The sequence below is a fragment of the Polypterus senegalus genome, chromosome 7 (genome assembly GCF_016835505.1).
Source record: "Polypterus senegalus isolate Bchr_013 chromosome 7, ASM1683550v1, whole genome shotgun sequence".
NCBI classification, from domain to species: domain Eukaryota; kingdom Metazoa; phylum Chordata; class Cladistia; order Polypteriformes; family Polypteridae; genus Polypterus; species Polypterus senegalus.
In genome coordinates, this window is record NC_053160.1 from 172,857,627 (window position 1) to 172,879,260 (window position 21,634).

A 21,634-nucleotide genomic window follows, 5' to 3' on the forward strand; every position below is an offset into this window, starting at 1 on the left:
TCCGGCCATTTGTTCGTCAAGTCAAGCTGAAGCGATCTTGGGTGCTGCAACAGGACAATGACCCAAAACACACCAGCAAATCCACCTCTGAATGGCTGAAAAAAAACAAAATGAAGACTTTGGAGTGGCCTAGTCACAGACCTGACCTGAATCCAATTGAGATGCTATGGAATGACCTTAAAAAGGCGGTTCATGCTAGAAAACCCTCAAATAAAGCTGAATTACAACAATTCTGCAAAGATGAGTGAGCCAAAATTCCGCCAGAGCACTGTAAAAGACTCATTGCAAGTTATCGCAAACGCTTGATTGCAGTTATTGCTGCTAAGGGTGGCCCAACCAGTTATTAGGTTCAGGGGGCAATTACTTTTTCACACAGGGCCATGTAGGTTTGGATTTTTTCTTCTACCTAAATAATAAAAACCATCATTTAAAAACTGCATTTTGTGTTTACTTGTGTTATATTTGACTAATGGTTAAATGTGTTTGATGATCAGAAACATTTTGTGTGACAAACTTGCAAAAGAGTAAGAAATCAGGAAGGGGGAAAATAGTTTTTAACACCACTGTAGATATGAAAGGTACCATATGATAGATAGATAGATAGATAGATAGATAGATAGATAGATAGATAGATAGATAGATAGATAGATACTTTATTAATCCCAAGCGGAAATTCACATAATACAGCAGCAGTATACTGATACAAAAAAACAATATTAAATTAAATAGAAATAAAAAAAGCATGTAAAAGCAGACAATAACTTTGAGTAATGTTAGCATTTATTCCCCCGGGTGGAATTTTAGAGTCGCTTAGTGTGGGGGAGGAACGTTCTCCTCAGTCTGTCAGTGGAGCAAGACAGTGACAAAAGTCTGTCACTGAAGCTGCTCCTCTGTCTGGAGATGACACTGTTAAGTGGATGCAGTGGATTCTTCAGGATTGACAGGAGTTTGCTTAATGCCCGTCGCTCTGCCACAGATGTTAAACTGTCCAACTTTACTCCTACAATAGAGCCTGCCTGCCTTCTTAACAAGTTTGTCCAGGCGTGAGACTTCCTTCATCTTTATGCTGCCTCCCCAGTACACCAGTCCCCTGGTAGAACATCTGCAGCATCTTATTGCAGATGTTGAAGGATGCCAACCTTCTAAGAAAGTAAGAAACCTTCTAGTACACTTACTTAACCATTTCATTAGCTCTCTTCTTAACATTTCTAAAACAAATGCTTATATATTTCAATGTGCACTGCAAACCATAATACTTAACTATTGTTACCTCTGTGGTGGATGACCGGGGTCCATGCCCGGCAGGGACTCCCCTTCGCTATATGTTCAGGGGGAGCAGCCATGGACTGTGCAATACCTCCCCCTGGACGCTAGATGGCAGGCCTCCTCGGTTGGAGCGGTGCCTCGGTTTTGGGGAATTGGAGTTGGGTGTAGCCCTGTTGGGTCCCACAACTGCTGCCATGGGGTGCTGCAGCTGGGACTCCTGAGCCCTTATGGGCAGTGTATTTGCCACACCCAGATGTTCAGCCGTAACTCGGCAGTCAACCACGTGGAGCATTTCCGGGTGGACTATAAAAGGCGCCAGCAACCACCACTCCAGGAGCCTGAGTCAGGAGGAGGAGGACTATGCTTTGCTAGGAGGAATGGTGGTGCAAAGGAGTGTGTTGTGGTGACTTTCATTTGGGTGTTTTGTGTGCCCCACAGGTGAAGAAAAATGAAAGTTTGTTTTTATACGTGCCTCCGGTGTAAGTCTGTGTCGGTGTCTTGTTACACGTCCAAGAAAACATCACACTCAACTGCCAAGGCATCTGCGGAAAAGCATCGGGAATGAAAATAAAAAATCTGGAGAAAGGGCACATTTTGCACGTTGACACCATACCTGCACACACTGCTGTCAAGTTTTGTCGGATGTTCCACTTTATCCGTTACAGTAGCGTTTCTCAACCTTTAAGTATTTGCGACCGAGTTTTCATAACAGTTTTAATCTCGCCCCCCCCCCAACCTTTTTTTGAAAGGAGCCCACTAATACCAATTTGTTCTTTTTTAATTAATTAATATCATAGATGCATATTTTATTATACCTACTTAACTTTTATCGACGTTTATCTAACTCTATATTTATTTTTCTAGTATCAGAATGTAGTTTAAGTTAATTTGTTTTGGTTTCAATAGATGGATTTTTCATATTTTTGATTCTTGTTTTCTTTTTGTCACATCTTTGCACCCCCTGTTTTATTACTTTGTACCTCCCTAGGGGGTCCCGCCCCACAGTTTGAGAACCACTGCGTTACGGAAAAGGTAAGGTTTTTACACTTACTACAACAAGAAGCATTTTCTTTATGCATTGGAACCATGTTTGTAGCAAAAATGTAAGCAAGTTATAATAATAAACGCAGACAAATACGTAGGGCTGGTCTTGCAGTGTTTACTGCAAGTTCGCAACAACAGCTTATGCTGCACCAGTGCCACCAAAACAGTAGAAACAGGTTGGTGTGCAGACCCGGGAAATTATGTTCAAATTAGCAGAGAACCCAGATAACCAGCGGCCAGATTAATGATGTTTGACCTGTAATTTAAATGTAATCCACACTTATCTCTTCTCCAAAAAATCGCAGACTATTTCAGATGGACAAGGACCTCGTGTTGTCCTTTTATAGCAGTGTGATCGAGTCTGTCATCACTTTCAGCATCATTGCCTGGTGTTGTGGGGTGACAAATCAAATTTGAAAAAAGCCTCAGCAGATTAACAAATCACCTCAACTGAAGACAGACACCCATTACATGCAGAATATAACTTCACTAAATCAGGTTCAGATAGATGCTTTAAAAATCCACTTTTCTCATCATCATATGTCTTTTTAATAAGGAATATCGCAGATAATAAAAATTCTAGAAATGCAGAGCTATTCCTATGTATCACGTAACAATTATAAGTAAAAACGTACTATCAAACTGCTAGAAGTAGTTAGCAAAGAATTTGTTTTCAAATGACGTAAATATTTTGGAATTTCGGTGTAAGTTTTAGCCTGTCTTGACTCCATTTATTCATTTTTTATTTTAGTCTGTTATTAAAAGCAACTAAGAAGACAAATTTCATGTTTTCTTGCATAAACACGGTTAAGTAAAATGTGTAAATTGACTTCACTTGATTTCCCAGTTAAGATAATTTAGCTTTGTTTTCTGTTAGCTGCGTTTTGAGCTTAATATATTTGGTTTCCTTGACTTCCTGGTGTCCACTTTAGCTTGTTTTTGACTGAGTTTGATTTTCTGGTCCTAAATCAAACCTAGATTACCTCTTAGTTTACCTAAGCAGGACACTAAGGCATTGTATCTTAAAGGGTAAAGTGTCGCAGTAACAGACCATTTTTGTCTTAGGAAAGCTTTTCTACCAGGCTAAAGAGTTTCAGCAATCTCACAAAATAGTTCTCCATAGAGAAGCAGTGCAATGTTTCATTTTGCTACATCCCTTTTCTGTAGCCACATTTGTTTTTTGCTGGACATTGGAAAACACAAAACACTCAGACCCGCAGTCCCCTGTCTCAGCTAATTCAATATTTAAAGCAACTGCTTCTCATTTTCTAGAATCCTTTGTTTCTGACCTGATCCAAGAATTTCTGACCTTTTCTCCACTACTGGTAATTCTAGTAATTCTCTTCTTTGCTGTTATTCCTAGGGTTTAGAACAGGTCATCCATGCGAACCTAAGCATGTTTGGGCCTGGCCAGTACTTGGATGTTAGGCCATCTAGGAAAAGCTTGGGGTGCTGGTGAGGCCATCTGGGGTTTCTTACCCTGTGGTGTGTCTGGGGATCCCAATGTCCCGATGCAGTGACGGGGACATTGTACTGTAAATGTAGAGCTGTCGTTTGGATGAGACACAAAACCAAGGTCAGGCCCGGTCTTAGGTATTATGGGGCCCTAGGCGAAAAGGGGGGGGGGTCCAAGCGTTTTCTTGTAACGTTACGAGGTCATCACCCTGTGTCCCTTTTTCGACAGCCGCCCACGCAGACACACCCCCGCTGGCCCACGTGATTTAAACATGCGAGGGAAGGGGCGGGCCGGGGGCCAGGCCGCCATCGATCTGGGGCCCCCCGGACGCCGGGGCCCTAGGCGGTCGCCTACTTTGCCTATGCCTAAGACCGGGCCTGCCAAGGTCCTGACTTTCTGTGGTTACAAAAGAATTGGTTGCATCATTCAAAAATAGTCATTGGCTAAATTGCCCACCACGGCCTCATACATTCTGGCCTCCTAATTATCATCTGTCTTTAAATGGCTTGCATAGCCTTACAACTGATGTGTGGAGATCATACTGGCACAATAATGACTGCCATTGCATCAAATGGGTGGTTGCTACACATTAGTCAAAGTTGAAGTGGTCCCACTGTGATGCACTTGAGTAGTGATAAAGAAAAGTAATTAATATTTATTATTTAATTGTTTGGATTCTGTCTTTTTTGTGTATGGAATGCTGCTCTTTTGTTTTCTGTTTTTGATATACTTTGTTAGTCCCTGAGGGGAAATTGTCTTTTTGCATGATATTTGGTGGTCAGAGCGTAGAGTCAACCATTGTGCAGCACCCTGGAACAATTTTCAGGTTTAGAGCTTTACTCAAGGGCCCAACAGAGTAGAATCCCTTCTGGCAGTAATGGGATTTGAACTGGCAACCTTCCAGATACTGGCACCGTTCCTTAGCTTCAGAGTCACCCTACTGCCCTATAATTTGCATGTTTTGTTACTACTAAAAGAAAATCTTTAGATAGATAGATAGATAGATAGATAGATAGATAGATAGATAGATAGATAGATAGATAGATAGATAGATAGATAGATAGATAGATAGATAGATAGATAGATAGATAGATAGATAGATAGATAGATAATTCACATTAGTCAGTAAGTCATTTTCTAATCTGCTTTGTGCTGAACAGGGTCACGCAAGCCTGGCCCAGCTAGCATAGGGTAGAAGGCAGAAACAAACCCTGGGACAGTGTGCCAGTCCATTGCAGGGACACACTCACCTGTGCCACTTGAGTATCGCCAATCCACCTAACTTGCTTGTTTTTGGAGAGTGAGAGGAAATTAGAGGACCTGGAGGACACCCACACAAACACAGGGAGGACATGCAAACTCCACACAGGGAGGACCCGGGGTGTGAATCCTGGTCTCCTCTCTGCAAGGCAGCATTGCTACCAGTGCGGCACCCTCTATAAATTAGTTGCATTATCGAAACAAATCCTGTGGAGGGCTGGCGCCCTTCCCCAGGGTTTGTTCCTGCCTTGTGCCCTATTTTGGCTGGGATTAGCTCCAGCAAACCCCCATGACCCTGTGTTAGGGTGTAGCGGGTTGGACAATGGATGGATGGATGGATGGAAACAAATCACAGTGTCGCATGGACTTTATTGTAATCATTCCTTCAATATAATTTAACATTTAAATATGCCAGTATTTTGGTAAACTTATATTAAAAATAAAACCACCAAGAAAAAGTCACCTAAAATTGTTCTCTTACAAACATAAGCCAAATGTTAATACATTGTGTGAATAAGGCGCTATATTGCGCCCGACCTGGCATAGACTGATGCAGTGGCATGTTTTAAATCAACAGACTTTTTTATTTTTCTTCAGCTGGAGGGCACGTCTTCCCCGTAATCCCTCCAGCCACAACACAGTCCCAAAGCACTTTACCACAAAACCAATCCTTCCTCTTACACCACCACTCCTCCCAGGCAACCTCGTCCTCTTCCTATAGCCCTCCCAGAAGTGCTCCACGTGTTGGTTCAGCTGGAGCTGATTGCACCTCCGGGCAGGGATTTAGGGGTGTCCAGGTTGGTTCCGGGATCCCTGCAGCCCCCCCTGGCGGCCACCCCAGATCCCCATAGGGTTGGGGAGAACTCCAACTCCCATGAAACCCTGCAGGAAGCTGAGGCACCATCATGAACCAGGGAGGCTGCCACCAAGTGTCCCCCAGCTGCTCCCCTGGAGCATACATAGAAGGGATGTCCTGGCCGGGCATGGGATCTGGCCGTCCGCCACAATTGTTACACTTTGTTTTATAGCTCTAAGTTCCAGTGAAACACTTTGAAATTGCTCAATCAAAGTAAAAATTAAAGGGAAAAAGGTGCAAAGGATTACATCCTTATTTTTTCAAGTCTCCTGCATGCTTAATTGTATCCTTACTAATTATGTCACAGTCAAATCTTGAACAACACTTGAGTCTTTAGACGAAGCATCTGTTGAATATTTTAAGCAGATGACAATACTATATTGATTATTGGCTATTTTTCATCACTTGTTACACTTGCTGCATTCCCACAATTCACCTGTCTCGTTTGGTGGGCTCTCATTTTATTAGAAAAGTATCAAGTACTGAGTACCTTGGTGGCTAATTTATATAAAAAAAAAAAGTCTTGAGAAAGCTTTTAAATGTCCTGGCATCGACTCAGAACACACAACAAAGCACTGGATGCACATAAAAGTCAATGGACAGGAAGAGTCAAAGACAGTACAGTAAAGTCAGCATTAGCAGTAAAGTACAGTAGAGTCAGCTTCAAAAGGAATCGCAGATCTAAAATGCATCCACTTAGAAACCTCTCTGGAGCTCATTTATAAGATGAGTCCCGATTAGTGAGGATGGCTTTCATTTGGATCACATATTTAAGACGGCTTCTGTGTCTGGCAGGATGGGCCTGCAGATCCAGTGAAGCACTTGAAATACTCACACTACTGTGCCATTTCACTTATCTTTTATATATGATACAATTCCTCTGCATCAAGACTTTTTCAATTAACTTGAACAAATGGTTGCTTGTTTATGCAAGTCTATGCTGAGGAGTATGTAAAAAGGTTTTATCTGGCATGCAAGTTTTATTGTTATTAAATATTTTATAAACACTAGGGGGTGCCAAATGCTCTATTTTTAGTTTGGTTCCTAATAATCGGACTAAACTATTTATTCTTCCTTTAATTTTTACTTTGATTGAGCACTTTTATAGTATTTTATTGCAAATTAGAGCTGTAGAACAAAGTGTTATGATTAATAAACATTCAGTTTAAATTTGTAATAGAACAATGTTTTTAAGCTCTGAGTTTTGGTGTTTTTTTTCTTTGTGGTTTAATTCTTAATTTAAGTTTACTATAAAAATGGCATATTTAAATGTGTTGTAAGAGCCATTTTCCTAGTTCTATAAAATTCATGAATATTTTACTAGATGATAATGCATAATATGGGAGGTTCCTATAACCCCGCGAATAGAATTGTGTTGGTTTTTTCCTGTCATTTTCTAACAGCTTTGAGTGAACAATGTTCTCCAGTTAGTGTCTACCCTTGCCTTGTGTAAGGTACAGAGGCATACGTTTTTAACCGTGTTCTTGTTTGTGCTTGTGTACGTGCTTGCGCACGTGACCGTGCCTGGACGCATGTCTATGTGCCTCCGGCTTACGGGCCTTTTGAGTGTGAAGTAACTCGTAAAATAAAAGATTTAAGTGTTGAACTGTATGTTTAAGGCATACAGAAGAAGAAATTAAGAACCTTTAAGTATAGAAAGAAATAAAGAACGTTTAAGTATAGAAATAACTAAAGTTTCTTAAGAAAGGCTAAGTTTATAGAAGATACATTTTTTCCTTTTTTTTGCCTTTATTCTATGTGTGTAACTATTTTTCTTTTTATTCTTGTATAGATTGTTTGCCTTTAACTTTCACTAAATATTTTAAAACAAACTTTTGGACTGTGAGATTTCTTTTGACACGCGTATTACCCGTGCCTGACTTCGCCTTATACATCGGCGGCTACATCTGTTAAATTGTTTACTGTATATGAAAGTTCATGTGACATTGTAATTTGTTTTTATAATGCAACAATTTAAAGATATTTATGTTACTATTAACAAAATGTACAAATTGCTTGAATAATGGAAGTGTGTAAAGTGCCGTTGACTTTTTTCATATTTTTTATATTGCAGATTAATTCTACAATTGTTTAAATTCGTTTTTTTCCTTCATCAAAACAGGATATAAAAATTCTTATAAATTTATAAAAAATAAAAAGTTGAAATTTCACATTGAGACAAGTAGTTAGAGCCTTTATCCAAAGACGTGCACGTTAGGAGGTTTGATGATAGTCAATTGGCCTTGGTGTGTGTGTGTGTTTGCCCAGCAATGGACTGGCACCCTGTCCAGGGTTTGCTCCTGCCTTGCTCCCTTTGCTAACTGGTATAGGCTCCAGCATGCCCCGTGACCCTGTTCTGTACTGAGCAGGTTAGAAGATGACATGACATTATGACACTTAAAATTTAGCTCAAGTGAGTCCTATTCTATTGATCATTGTCATTGTTTGTTGTCAAGTTAATTGATTACACTTATTAAGAGAGGCACATGCCTGTTTATATAAAGTTCTGCAGGTGACAATATGTTGTAGAGCAAAAACCAACCCATGAGGTCGAAGGAATTGAATGCAGAGATTATGCCGAGAAACAGTTCTGGGTAAGGCGACCATAATTTCCTGCCGCATTGAAGGGTTCCCAGGAGCACAGTGGCCTCCATACTTCTTAAATGGAAGAAATTTGGAACTACCACGACTGTACCTTCAACTGTCTCCCTTTCAAAACTTGGCAATAAGGGGAGATGGACATTGGTAAGAGAGGTGACAAAGAACCTAATAGTTGATGGAAAGCTGAACTGAGTTAAGTACAGAAATATCCTAAATACAAAACCTGCTCCAGAGTACTGTGGACCTCGGAATGAACCAAAGGTTCACCTTCCAACAGGAGAATGACCCTAAACACAAAGTAAATACAAACCAGGAGTTGCTTAGGGTCTACTCAATGAAAGTTCCTGAGTTTGCCCAGCCATAATCTGGATTTGAACCCAACCAAACATCCTCTGAAAAGACCTGAAAATAGCTCTCCATTGACAGTCTCCTTCCAACCTGATAGAGCTTGAGTGGATCTGCAGAAAAGAATGGTGTTGTGTATTATAAAAGTAAAAACAGCACGTAGTCTTCTTTATCACAATCCTCTTTTTAATGCTCAACTCCAACACAACACTCTACGATCCTCTCCACCCTTCTTCCCCACTCCTCCATGCCTACTGCCCTCTACTGCACACAGCAGGAACACCACAAATGGCAGAAAATTCAAACTTCCGTAGGTGCAAAGCTCGATGCATCAAATCAAGACGACTCCAGGCCATATCTGCTGTCAAAAGTGCTTCATCAAACGATGGAGTAAAGGGTCTGAATACTTGTGTCCAGTTTTATGTTATTAATAAATCTGTATAAAAAAAAAAAAAAGGAAAAATACATGTGTGTGAATGAGAGGGAGGTCAGAGGAATGGTGAGGATGCAGGGAGTAGAGTTGGCAAAGGTGGAGGAGTTTAAATACCTGGGATCAACAATGAGAGTAATTGGGAGTGTGGAAGAGAAGTGAAAAAGAGAGTGCAGGCAGGGTGGAATGGGTAAAGAAGAGTGCCAGGAGTGATTTGTGACAGACAGGTTCAAGCAAGAGTGAAAGGGAAGGTCTACAGGACGGTAGTGAGACCAGCTATGTTATATGGGTTGGAGACGGTGACACTGACCATAAAGCAGGAGACAGAGCTGGAGGTGGCAGAGTTAAAGATGCTAAGATTTGGGTGTGATGAGGATGGATAGGATTAGAAATGAGGACATTAGAGGGTCAGCTCATGTTGGACGGTTTGGAGACAGTCAGAGAGGCGAGATTACATTGGTTTGGTCATGTACAGAGGAGAGATGCTGGGAGAAGGATGCTAAGGATAGAGCTGCCAGGTGGGAGGAAAAGAGGAAGGCCTAAGAGAAGGTTTATGGATGTGGTGAGAGAGGACATGCAGATGCTGGGTGTAACATAACAAGATGCAGAGGACAGAAAGATATGGAAGAAGATGATCCGCTGTGGCAAACCCTAATGGGAGCAGCTGAAAGAAGAAGAAATTTGTAAAAAAGAGATAAAATTAAAAATTCCTAAAATCACTTATTTGCTTTATCATTCTGGGGAACTGAGAGCTGCTTGATGAGGGACAAAATAAAAATGAATTGCAATAATTTTACCGTTAGGCTGCAATATCATACAATGTGTAAAAACTGAAGGAGTATGAAGGCACTTTACATGAATGGAAGAGTGCAGCTTTGCTTCATTACGTACATTCAGCATGGTGTCACTCATTTCAAGCTATGACATTTAATTTCTTTACACTTCATTTTCACTATATAATGATACATCATTGACTTTTTCTCTGAAAAAAATTAGAATTTAATAAGGATGAATACTAATATGATACAAATACTCCTTATTTAGATTTTTTTGAAGGTGTCTTTACAGGGTCACAGGAAGCCAGAGTCTATCATGCAGCATAAGCCATAACGCAGGAACCAGCCCTGGGCAATGCGAGACTGAGAGTCGCAGGGCACAATCACAGAAAATGTTTCCATTTAAAATTAAATCTACAACACAATAAAGTGTGCAGAAAGTGAAAGGGTCTGAATACTTTTGGAATGCACTGTATACTGTGTACTAAGCACTAAGCAACAATGAGCCTGCTTATTGCACCCGTGTCTCACAGCGCACTTTCACAAGCACCCACACGCACTCATACTCAGGCTAACTCTGACAACTATAAATGGACCCAAGTTAATTGTGAGCAAGGCGGTGTGTGTGCCGTTGGGCTCTTTCGAGAGAGTACACCTGAACCGAGGCTGGTTTGTTCTTTGTTTTGCCAGAAAAGGTTTTATTCTGCACTGAGACCTTACAATTGGTGAAACCAGTTTTTGAATACATGAGAAGATTAGCTAATTGAGCTCATTTGAATGAGGGATGAAACATGGGGTACCTGAAAGAAAAAAAAAACCCATGTGGACATGGAGAGAATGTGGATAGCCCATCATATAAAAAAATGGCCATACTGGGAGTGGTAGCTCTGTGGCTAAGTATGTGTACTGGTATCTGGAAGGATGCTGGTTCAAATCCAGTTAATGCCACAGGGGATCCAACTCTGTGGGACCCTTGAGCAAAGTCCTTAACCTGAAAATTGACCCAGAGGGTGCTGTATAATTGCTGAGCGCCAAAGGTCATGCGGAAAGAGAATTTCCACTTGGGGTTTAATAAAGTATATCAAATTAAAAAAATAAAAATAATGGTCAACACAGTTGTAAGGCTCCTAATGTTTCCTACTTTAACAAAGTACTACTAATTTTAAATTTCATTAAAGATAGTAAATTCAGTTTTTTTGCTGATTCATTTATTATCCAAAGTAACATACAGAAGACAATACAGTTGCCCACACGTTATATGACTCACTCTCAGGTCACACAGGGAGTCTGTGCTATAGGCTGACCTTGTCATTTAGAGTAAAACCATTTAGCCCCCCTAGTGGGGGTCACACTGTCTGCTACAGGCAGGCTCTAATCATTCTTTCTTTTATTTTTTTGTTGACATGAATCCAGATCTGACCACCTCTGGGTTTTTCTACTGACAGTTTACACTTCAGGGCCATTGTAGGATGGCGATGCAGAAGAACAGAATGTACTATAACGCTCCACTTATTTTACTGAATTAATATATGGAATATATACAGAAGCTTCATACATATGGATCCGCTAACTCCATTATCTTTCTGCTGCATACATTCCCGTGCGTCAACCAATTCTAACTGTAAGACTGGAAATCCCACATTAACAATTGCCAATGGCTGATAAATCAATCCCTATTCTATTTCTCTTACCCTCTGCTCAGTTTTAAGGCACAGCTTTTATAATCCCTGGCTTCTTCTCAAATTAATACATGATTGCTCTTTTAAAAGGCAACTTTTTCTCTTATTTAAAAATGTTCTTTCTTTTCTCTTCTCCATCACATTTGACTAATCCTTTTCTTCGTGCCATCTGCTGTTGGCCCTTTAATGCCCAGGACTGCTTTGGTATATGCACGGTATTAGAGTTTCCCCATTTTCTTTTTTGCCCTTTAAGGCTGTCTTCTTTACTGCATGGCGTACACTTTTATCTTGCTAGCTCTAAGTCCTCTAATTTCCTCTCTTATTCGTGTATACGTTTCTGAAACATAAATGAGCTATGCACATCCGTGTTACCAATCTTTTCAACTGCTTTGTACTTTCTCTGCTTTAAAGACTCATTTCCTTTGGGTGAAAGCTTTCTTCACAAATGAGATTCCCAGGCTAATCTTCGCATTGGACGTAATCTGTAATCACTGTGCCTACAGTAAATATCTAAGCTTGGTCACCTGCTCCACTCTGTGCCTTTTTATCAATCATTCATAGTTTTTGACTCGCTCCTGCTGCATCATAATGACTGCTTGTTTCCTCTGTGCAGTGTCCTGATTTATCGGTAATGACACTCTTTCTGATTTGGAATATTTTCCCAACTATTTCACATTCTGTATACTCTGTGTCATTATTATTGTCTTTTTTACCATGTTCCTTATGTAAATTGTAGGTAAGCCATACATTACCTTTGATATTTTTCCCTTGGTGCCTCATCAGTACATCCTGTGCATGGTTACAATAATCTGCTCAGTTACAAAATCCTGTTATTGATTTATATTGTTTGTTTTCCACCTTTTGCAGGTGTTTTCTGTTTTCTTCTCTGTACCATTCTTGATCCTCAGACTAAATATATTAATGATTATTACTATTTATGAGCTTTAAATGCATCACACACACATACAGTATGCACTTTATATACTGTATAAAGATACTACCACCTTTAAAGGGTGGCACATAGAAAGTCCCGGGTTCAAATGGCAGATTCTGACCTGACTCGGTAGGAAAACAGATTTTCTTCAGTTTAACCGGGAGATGCATGCAAAAGGCAAAACAACCAAAAATAAAATAAAATGGAGCAACAGAAACCCAGACGAAAGGCAAAAATCATAGTCAAAATTCAGGCAAGACACAAAAATAAACCACAAAGAGAATAAAATAAATGTTTAGAAGGTTTTCTTTACAAATCCTATAAAGCACAGTGCACATGTTGACCTTTTATCCTTTCTTCTGATGACCTTAAGGTCATGACCCCAGACCCAACAATGACTTCTATAATAGGAAAAGACTATAAGACCTGAAAATTCAGCCCTGCTCATGACAGGTTTATTACAATTAATTACCTTGACAAAAGTTTCTTTGACACAAGCACCTGCAAAATACACACTTGTCTCTTTTCCTCCAGTCCTCCCAAGCAATTTTTGATCGTCCTCCACACACGTAACTCCAACTTGCCTGGGTAAAGAAGGGAAGTTTCTTTTTATGGCAAACCCAGAAAGTTCTTCTGGGTCAAGCAAAAGTCTCACAAAATAGGCATTTTGAATCCAAACAGCAGCTCCTGGTGGCACCCATAGAACCCAATGGGACCACAATTCCCACCTTACCCAGTAGTTGTCCAATTGAGTACCAAAGTCCTTATGTAATGGGAGAGCAAATAGTTAAAACATATTTCCTCCCGCTGTCTCTCCATTATTCTGGTCCCCCCCGACTAGGTAAAGATCTTCAGTCCATTCCAGCGAGGACACCAGTATACCCCCTTCCAATTGGGCTTCTCCTGCCAGCCTCATAGTCTTTATTCTTGTTCATCCAATTGGGTGGTCTTCCAGCCAAATAAGAAACCTCAATTCATCCTGGCAGGGATGCCCGCCCATGCTTAGCATCCATCACTATATAGCTCTATATTTGTACAAGGTATATATATATATATATATATATATATAGATACACCGTTCAGCCACAACATTAAAACGACTGACAGGTGAAGTGAATAACATCAAGTATCTTGTCTCAATGGCACCTGTCAGGAGGTGGGATATTTTAGGCTGCTAGCAAACAGCCAATTCTTGAAGGCAATGTGTTGGAAGCAGAAAAAAATGGGCAAGCATAAGGATCTGAGTGACTTTGACAAGGGCAAATTGTAATAGTTGGACGACTGGATCAGAGCATCTCACAAATGACAGGTCTTATGGGGTATTCCCAGTATGAAGTGATTAGTTCCTATCAAAAGTGGTCCAAGAAAGGACAACTAGTGATTGATGCACATGAGGAACAAAGTCTAGCCAGTCTGGTCCAATACAACAGAAGAGCTACTGCAGTACAAATTGCTAAAAAAGACTTAATTCTGGTCATGAGGGAAAAGTATCAGAACTCACAGTGCTTGCTGCAGTCATAGACTGATCAGAGTGCCCCTACTGACCCCTGTCCACTGCTGAAAGTGGCCGCAATGAGCTCATGAGCATCATAACTGGAACATAGAAAAACAGAGGAAGGTACCCTGGTCTGATGAATCAAATTTTCTTTTAGATCATGTGGACAACCAGGTGTGCAGAAATTGTTCAGGAATGGATTAAGAGACATGACAAAGATTTCAAGATGTTGACTGGGCCTCCAGATTCCCCAGATCTCACTCCAATTGAGCATCTGTGAGATGTGCTGAAACAGCAAGTCCAATCCATGGAGGCCCCACCTCACAGCTTACAGGACGTAAAGAATATCTGCTAATGTCTTCAGAGTTCTTGAGGCGTCCATGCCTTGGTGGGTCAGAGCTGTTTTGGTGGCACAAAGGAGACTTTGATGTCTCATTGTGGCTACAATGTATCGTTAAAATTTAGTAGGTAAAATCTAATAACTTAAAATTGTCATTTGTCATTGTCGCAATCTTAATAGTTTTTGATGCTGCCTTACAGTCTAAAAGTCCAGTGTTCAAAACCCAGCGTGAGTCACTGTCTGCATGAAGACTGCACGGTCACCTTGTGTCTAGGCTGTTGTCTGGGCACTCCAATTTCCTTCAAACATCCTGCAGTGCAGATATCTTTGTTAGCTTACTTGCTACTGCTTTACTGGCCATGTGGATCCTGTTTTGCACCCCATCCAAGGTTCATTCAAAACCAAACTTGAGAACCACGCCAGTCTATCAGAGGGCACTTCCATGCATACACTTACACCATCTCTCACTTAAAGTTAATTTATCAGGAAGACAATCCTTCAATTCGGTACTTGACATCTGCTCACACAGACCCCTCTGTGATTCATTGAGTCAAAGTAGAATGCACTGCTGAATAACAGCAACGTTTAAAGTGTGTGATTATGTGCACAATGTCAAGAATGACCAGAAATACACCCATTTATTAATTTCCAAACCTGAGTAATCCAATTACTATATAGGGTCATGAAAGGCAAAGAAATCAAAAATCTCATGGTAGCCAATCTGATACAATATATTTATGTAAATGCAAGGAAGCAATTGTCAAATCATGACTGCACTAATTTCTTATTGTCTCTGAGTGATATTTTCTGAAAAAAGCAATTTTGGTACAGGAAGAATATAGCAATCACAAGATAAAGTCTACATATGGCTAAGATTTGCTGACTGTTGTGCTGGAAAGTGGTGACATGTGTCATGCTGGTCAGACAGGCAAGTTAGAATTTCACTGCAATCAGTACATGTAATGACAGACATTTTAAGCATAAACATCTCAAGATAAAATAGACAGAAAATCACTCACACCAGATATCTACAGATACTGCCTCCTATCTATCAATTTATCTGTTGTGGTTACTAGAAGGCGTCACATACCCCCAAACTTCAAACATAATTATACCGAATGCAGTCTCAAATTCCAAATGATCTTTTTTATTACATAAAATGCCTTTTCATGGGTATGACAAAAAGCAACGCACTTTCTCCTTTTCTTCTATGATAAGTTCCATTCCTTTCAATTCCTTTATTTCTCCAGACAAGCCTTGTATGACCCCTCTCCAAACGCTGCTCCAGGAATACTTCCACTATCAAGGTGTAAGCACTAATAGGGTCATACAGAAACGTCTTGAAAGTAGATAGATAGATAGATAGATAGATAGATAGATAGATAGATAGATAGATAGATAGATAGATAGATAGATAGATAGATAGATACTTTCTTAATCCCAAGGGGAAATTCACTTAATCCAGCAGCAGTATACTGATACAAATAAAAAAAAAAATAAGGCACAGACCTCTCTAGTACCTCCCCCTGTCAGTACCCACGGTGCCCAGCAGGAATGGCCTATGGGACTGCAACTCCCAGCATGCCCTGCAAGCACATAAATGGGCATATTGGCCCAGCATTGCAGCCACCCAGCATGTTGGGAGGGGCATGTACTCATGGAAAATCCATCCACTACTACACCCCTGTGACTGCAATTTCCAGCACGCCCTGCAGGCACATGAATGGGAATAATGGCTATCTATCTATCTATCTATCTATCTAACAGGCAAAAAATAGACTCTGGCAGTACATGATGCAGTATCAGCTGTCAAACAGCAAGACATAGTGGGCTTTGTCCAACAAGGCAGTAGGGGCAAAATCTACCTATCAAAATGCGACATCATCTGAGAATTGAAGGTTGGTTCTAGAGGGAGTGTGCTATCAGAAAGAAGCAGCCAAGTACATCAAAGCCATCTCTCAACTCAAGTAAGTGTTATGGATGAAATGGGAGGGCTTTGAGAAGAGAATTACCTGAAAGGATCTGTAGACCATGAATTTAAATAGGACACACTTTATCATCAGAGCTACTTATGATGTTCCACCATCTCCCACAGATTTAGCTAGGAGAGGATATGGCCTGTCCCCTCTGCTCAGTTCATGCTACCTTCCAGCATATGTTTGTGAATTATAACACCAGTTTAATACAAGGAAGGCATACTTGGCAACAAAATCAAGTGCTGAGATGTCTGGCAGATGAACTTGAAGACAAGATAAGGACGGCCATGCCTCTCAATACCCAAATAACCATCCCATGCTGACCACCTTTCATTCGGGAAGGAGAAAAATGGGTGACTCACTCCTCAACTAGTAATCCATGTTCAGTGAACAGGGACTGGAGTAGTCTTGTTGAACTGGGGCAGAGACCTTTCCAGAAGAAATTGCCAGTATGAACCAAAGACCAGAAAAGTTTGGGCCACCTGTCAGCAGACTGTCTTCATCATTGACCTTACAGTCCCTTGTGAGGATGCTGTGGATGAGACTCCTGAATGAGAGATCCAGTGATATATCAGTCTTGCATCAGAGTTCAAAGAGAGACGCTTGAAAGTAAGGGTGCACCCAGCTGAAGTTGGTTGTAGGAGATTTTGTTGCATGACGAATCTTCTGAAGGAGGTAGGAGACACAAGACAGGCCCTTGGAAGGGCAATTAAATCATTCTCTGACACAGCTGAAATGAGCAGCCACTGGATATGGATAAAAAAAAGGATACCAGCTGGGCTCCCACATGACCATAAAAAGAGATCAACCGCACGGCTGTGAGACACACAACCGGGTCTGATCAGGCTATGGTGGGCTTGGCTTGGCAAAGGGCGTCTTGTGTTTAAAAGACCAAAATGGTCAGTGACGCCTAGATACATAATTAAAGATGTGTCCCAAAACAAGCAACTTCCTAAAATGGATAACATAAAGGAAAATCAACACCAGCTCTAAAACCTCAAGGATTGTAACACCCAATCATATAAATCAATCAATATTATCTATCTATCTCAGTAGCACCGTGGCCTCAATAATTGTGAAAAGGAAGAAGTTTAGAATCACCAGGGCTCTTACTAAGGCTGACCTTTTAGCCAATCTAAGCAACCAGGCAAGAAGGTCCTTTATCAGGGAGGTGACCAGGTCACTCTAAAAGAGTTTCTGAAGTCCTCTGATGAGATGGGAGAACCTGCTGGAAAAACAACCATTTTAGCAGAACGCCATCAATCATGCATTGAATGGCTAGATGAATGTCACTCTTGAGTAAAAGGCATGAGACAGCATGCATGGACACTGAGAGCATGATGAAAAAGAGTCTTTGATATGATGAGACAAATATTGAACTCTTTAAGAAGAACTCCAAGATGTTTGTCTGATGAACAGCAGGCCTTGCTCATTGCTCTCCTGATACCATCCCTATGGTGAAATGTAGTGTTGGTGGCATCATGCTATGGGGGTGCTTCTCAGTGGGAAGGGCCTGGAGGACTGGTCAAGAAGAGTGAATGGGGCCAAATACAGAGAGAGACCCTTTAAATAAATAAGTACTTAAACAGATAAAGACACACACACATAAATATATATATATATATATATATATATATATATATATATGTATATATACACACACACATATACATATATATATATATACACACACATATATACATATATACACACACACACACACACACTAGGGGGTTGACCTCCTGCTTGCTTTGCTCGCCAACCCCCCTGGCCTGTGCTACACGCCAGCCATTTCATGTCCCTGCTGCTCGCATTGTGACGAATTGGGGCTGAATGTACCCCAAGGAGACGTGGTCGCTCCTCCGAAACCCCCTCTTAAATGGTTATACAATCGGAAACAAATACAGCTATTTTTTACTTCCTCTTTGCTCGATCAGTTGCTGACTTGGTGCTGCTGCCATGCCGCATGATCTGCATCTTGCGCTGCATTTCGAACATTTAAAAGCCTGTACAGCAGCTGTCCAACTCTTTGTCTTTTATTTCCGGCCCTGGGCGTGGTTAAATCTCTTGGCACAAAGTCTTGTCTCACAGAACATGAGTTCTTGATACTTTTTAGTTTAGAATTTAAAAACGGAATAAGAATCTGAAAATCTAACAACATCACATTAAAGTTCGATAAATTCTGAAAAGAATGATACCTAACATATATATGTTAGGGTTTAAAATAAGCCCGATTTAAAGTGTGTTAAAAAACATGAAAATCGTTGCACTTTTAGGCTTAGGATTTTATATAGAGAGTAGATCTATACTGTGTATAGATAGATAGATAGATAGATAGATAGAGAGCAGCATTGTTCATAATGGCACTCACTTACCCTAAACTATGCCACACCACATTTTTTTTTGGCCTGCTGAGCATTGTTAGACTTTCTGGGTTAATTTTTGTTACAACATGCAGTTTGAATTGTGGGACCTTATATATGCAGGTACAAGAGTGTCTTTCTAAACGATGACCTATCAAATCAAACCGGCACAGGTGAACTCCAATCAGGTTTTTGACAAATCTCGAGGAGATTTAAAGCAAACAGGATGCACCTGGGCACAATTTAGCACTGATAGAGCAAAGACTCTGAACACTTAAGAGAGATTTCAGTTTTTGATTTTGAATACATTTGTACATTGTTCTGAAAAATGTGTTTTCACTTTGTTATTATGGATTATTGAGTGTAGACTGATGGGCAAAGATGGCAAATATATCTGTTTACAATTAATTCTATCGCAATATAAAGTGTACAGAAAGTCAAGGGGTCTGAATACATCAACTGAGATATACAACTTTTGTTCTTATGATGGAGTGTTCAGCTGCCTTTCAACCTGTGAGTAGAAACTACTATCCCTAAATCTACTAGTGCGAATACCAATGGTCCTGTAGTTGTAAATTATTATATTCAGAAATCCTGGAAACTTTATTTTGTAATCGCCATTTTTGTATCTATGCTTCTGATTCTTTAAAGTTTTTGTGAATTTTTAATCGTACCATTGCTTTCATATCATCTGCCTATCTATCACATATTTGTTTCATAACAGTCTGTATTCAGTTTATTACATTATTAGATAGAGTCCCATGGGGAAAAAATCCAAACGTGTTTATTCATGGAAAGGTGGAAGGTTTGAGTGTATTTTCAAAACAGTTTATGTTGTCCAGTGAGTCTGAAGCCGGCCTTAACACCGGACGAGGTAGGACACAATCTGTCACATACCTGCTCGTCGCGTTTCCCTCAGTTCATCCGAGGAATCTGGAACGCATCCACCTTAGCCCAGTAAACCAAATGAGAGAACTCCTTCGGCCCAAGGCCTGATCGGGATTCTTAATTTAGGGATGTCTTCTATTCACAGCGGCATTTTTCTGTTTCCACCCGGCTACTCATTTACTTATTCACTCACTCACACGGGTCAATTAACCATACAGCACATGAGACCAAACACGCACGTTTTTGGAGATGTGGATAAAACTAAAAGAGTAGATGGAGGAAATCCCAGGGATACGTACTGTCAATCTTCACATATTCATTTAAGTTTATCTTGTGTGAACTCTTCAGAGTGTGTTGCCTTTTAATTGATGACATATCCCATGATTTTGTGCAACACGGTTTTCTAGTTCTTGCTCGTTTTGTAAAGTGCCTGCGGAGGGCGCTGCATTAAAAAAGACCGATTGAGCCGATATTTCAGTATAGCTTTGTATTCTATTATTGCATATGTACTGCTTAATGATTGGCCTAATTTGGTGTAATATATGATTATTTTATTTGGATTACTGTAGGTTTCGTAGATTCACTCCAGACTACACTGAATGTCCCACTTTAATTTTTCCATATAGTTTAAATCTTTTGTTAAAAGTATAGGTTTTGTTGGTGGCACAGTGCTATAACGGTGGTTGCTCGCAACTTCAGAGCCGTGCATTTGAATAACCGTCTGTCCTCGTAATCTACATGTTCTTCCCGTGTGTGCGTAGCATTATGTAGCATTCCGCAGACGTGCTTTTTAGATTAATAGCTCCCAGCATTAACAACCTGTCCAACGTCAGTTTTTGCCAAGATAGATTTCGGCTCCGTCGACTCTAAAATGGATTTAATAATGGATACACGGGCATTTAGATAAAAAGGGTTATACTGTTTAACTTTTCACTAGCATCTGTTTCCCAGCTGTCATGCAATATGACTCCTAATAAACGCATAAAAAGATTGACGATAAGGATTTTTCTTTGCTTTGTGAATGGGCTCTCATCATTTTTCCCTCTCGGCGAATCCGTTATAAAAAAAAAGTGCGTCTGGAGCACTGCGCGTGCCTGATGGCACAGGCGCGCTCTCGACGCAGCGATTTTCTGGCTATGTGAGGTACGAGACACCGATGAGCGCGTGCAGAGGGAGAGAGAGCGAGGGGGGAGAGAGAGGCAACAGGAGCGGAGCTGAGGAGAGAGAGAGAGAGAGAGAGAGAGAGAGAGAGAGAGGGGACGCTCTAAGCTACATGCAACAGCACATCGCAGACACATGGAGAGCAAGGTGATGTTTCCTCGCGCCGTAGCTCCGATCCGATTGCGTGGATGTGTGCTATACTAACTACTAAATAAAAAATTAAAAAGAAAAGAGTTTGGGCTTCACCTCCCATTATTGCAGCGTGTATGTATGTGCACGTTTCCTATCTCTCCACTTGAGGACTTAATTGTGAGACATGCCTTTTGTCTTGTGTTGCAGATGCTGAGCGCAGCCGTGCTGTGCGTGTGTGCGTTAGCCTGCAGTAAGGCTCTCGGGGCAGTGGACAGATCAGACAGCGGCAATTTTCTGGATGATAAATGGCTCTCTGGACACTGGGACAAATTCAGAGACGTATGTGACCTTTACGCAGTCTATGCATATATGTATAGATCTATCATATTTATGCCTGTCTCTCTCGTGTTCATGCCTTAATGCTTTTTAGATTTTTTTACGCAGTTATATACTTTGATGGTTTGATCTGTAGACATGTACCTCCTCTGTCCGTGGAGCTAGTCTTGCCGATTCTGTCTGCCGTGTTAGCAAGACTTCAAACTCCGCTTCAAAGACTAACACTTCTAATAACAAGATGTAACTGAATAGGAAATCGAAAAAGGAAATAGATGTAGTCCTGCATATTGTTCACG

The 21,634-nt window shown here is 40.6% G+C and overlaps 1 protein-coding gene across 2 annotated transcripts in view; it reads left to right on the forward strand.

Moving 5' to 3' along the window:
- The first annotated feature begins 20,903 nt into the window (after window positions 1–20,903).
- The window catches only part of spock3 (SPARC (osteonectin), cwcv and kazal like domains proteoglycan 3), a 411,929-nt gene continuing 411,198 nt past the window's right edge, over window positions 20,904–21,634 (forward strand). For both annotated transcript variants that reach the window (XM_039759614.1, XM_039759615.1), the window contains exons 1-2: window positions 20,904–21,017; window positions 21,210–21,341. In XM_039759614.1, the coding sequence (XP_039615548.1) occupies window positions 21,006–21,017; window positions 21,210–21,341 (144 nt within the window). In that variant the 5' untranslated portion in view covers window positions 20,904–21,005. The remainder of the gene's footprint in view (window positions 21,018–21,209; window positions 21,342–21,634) is intronic.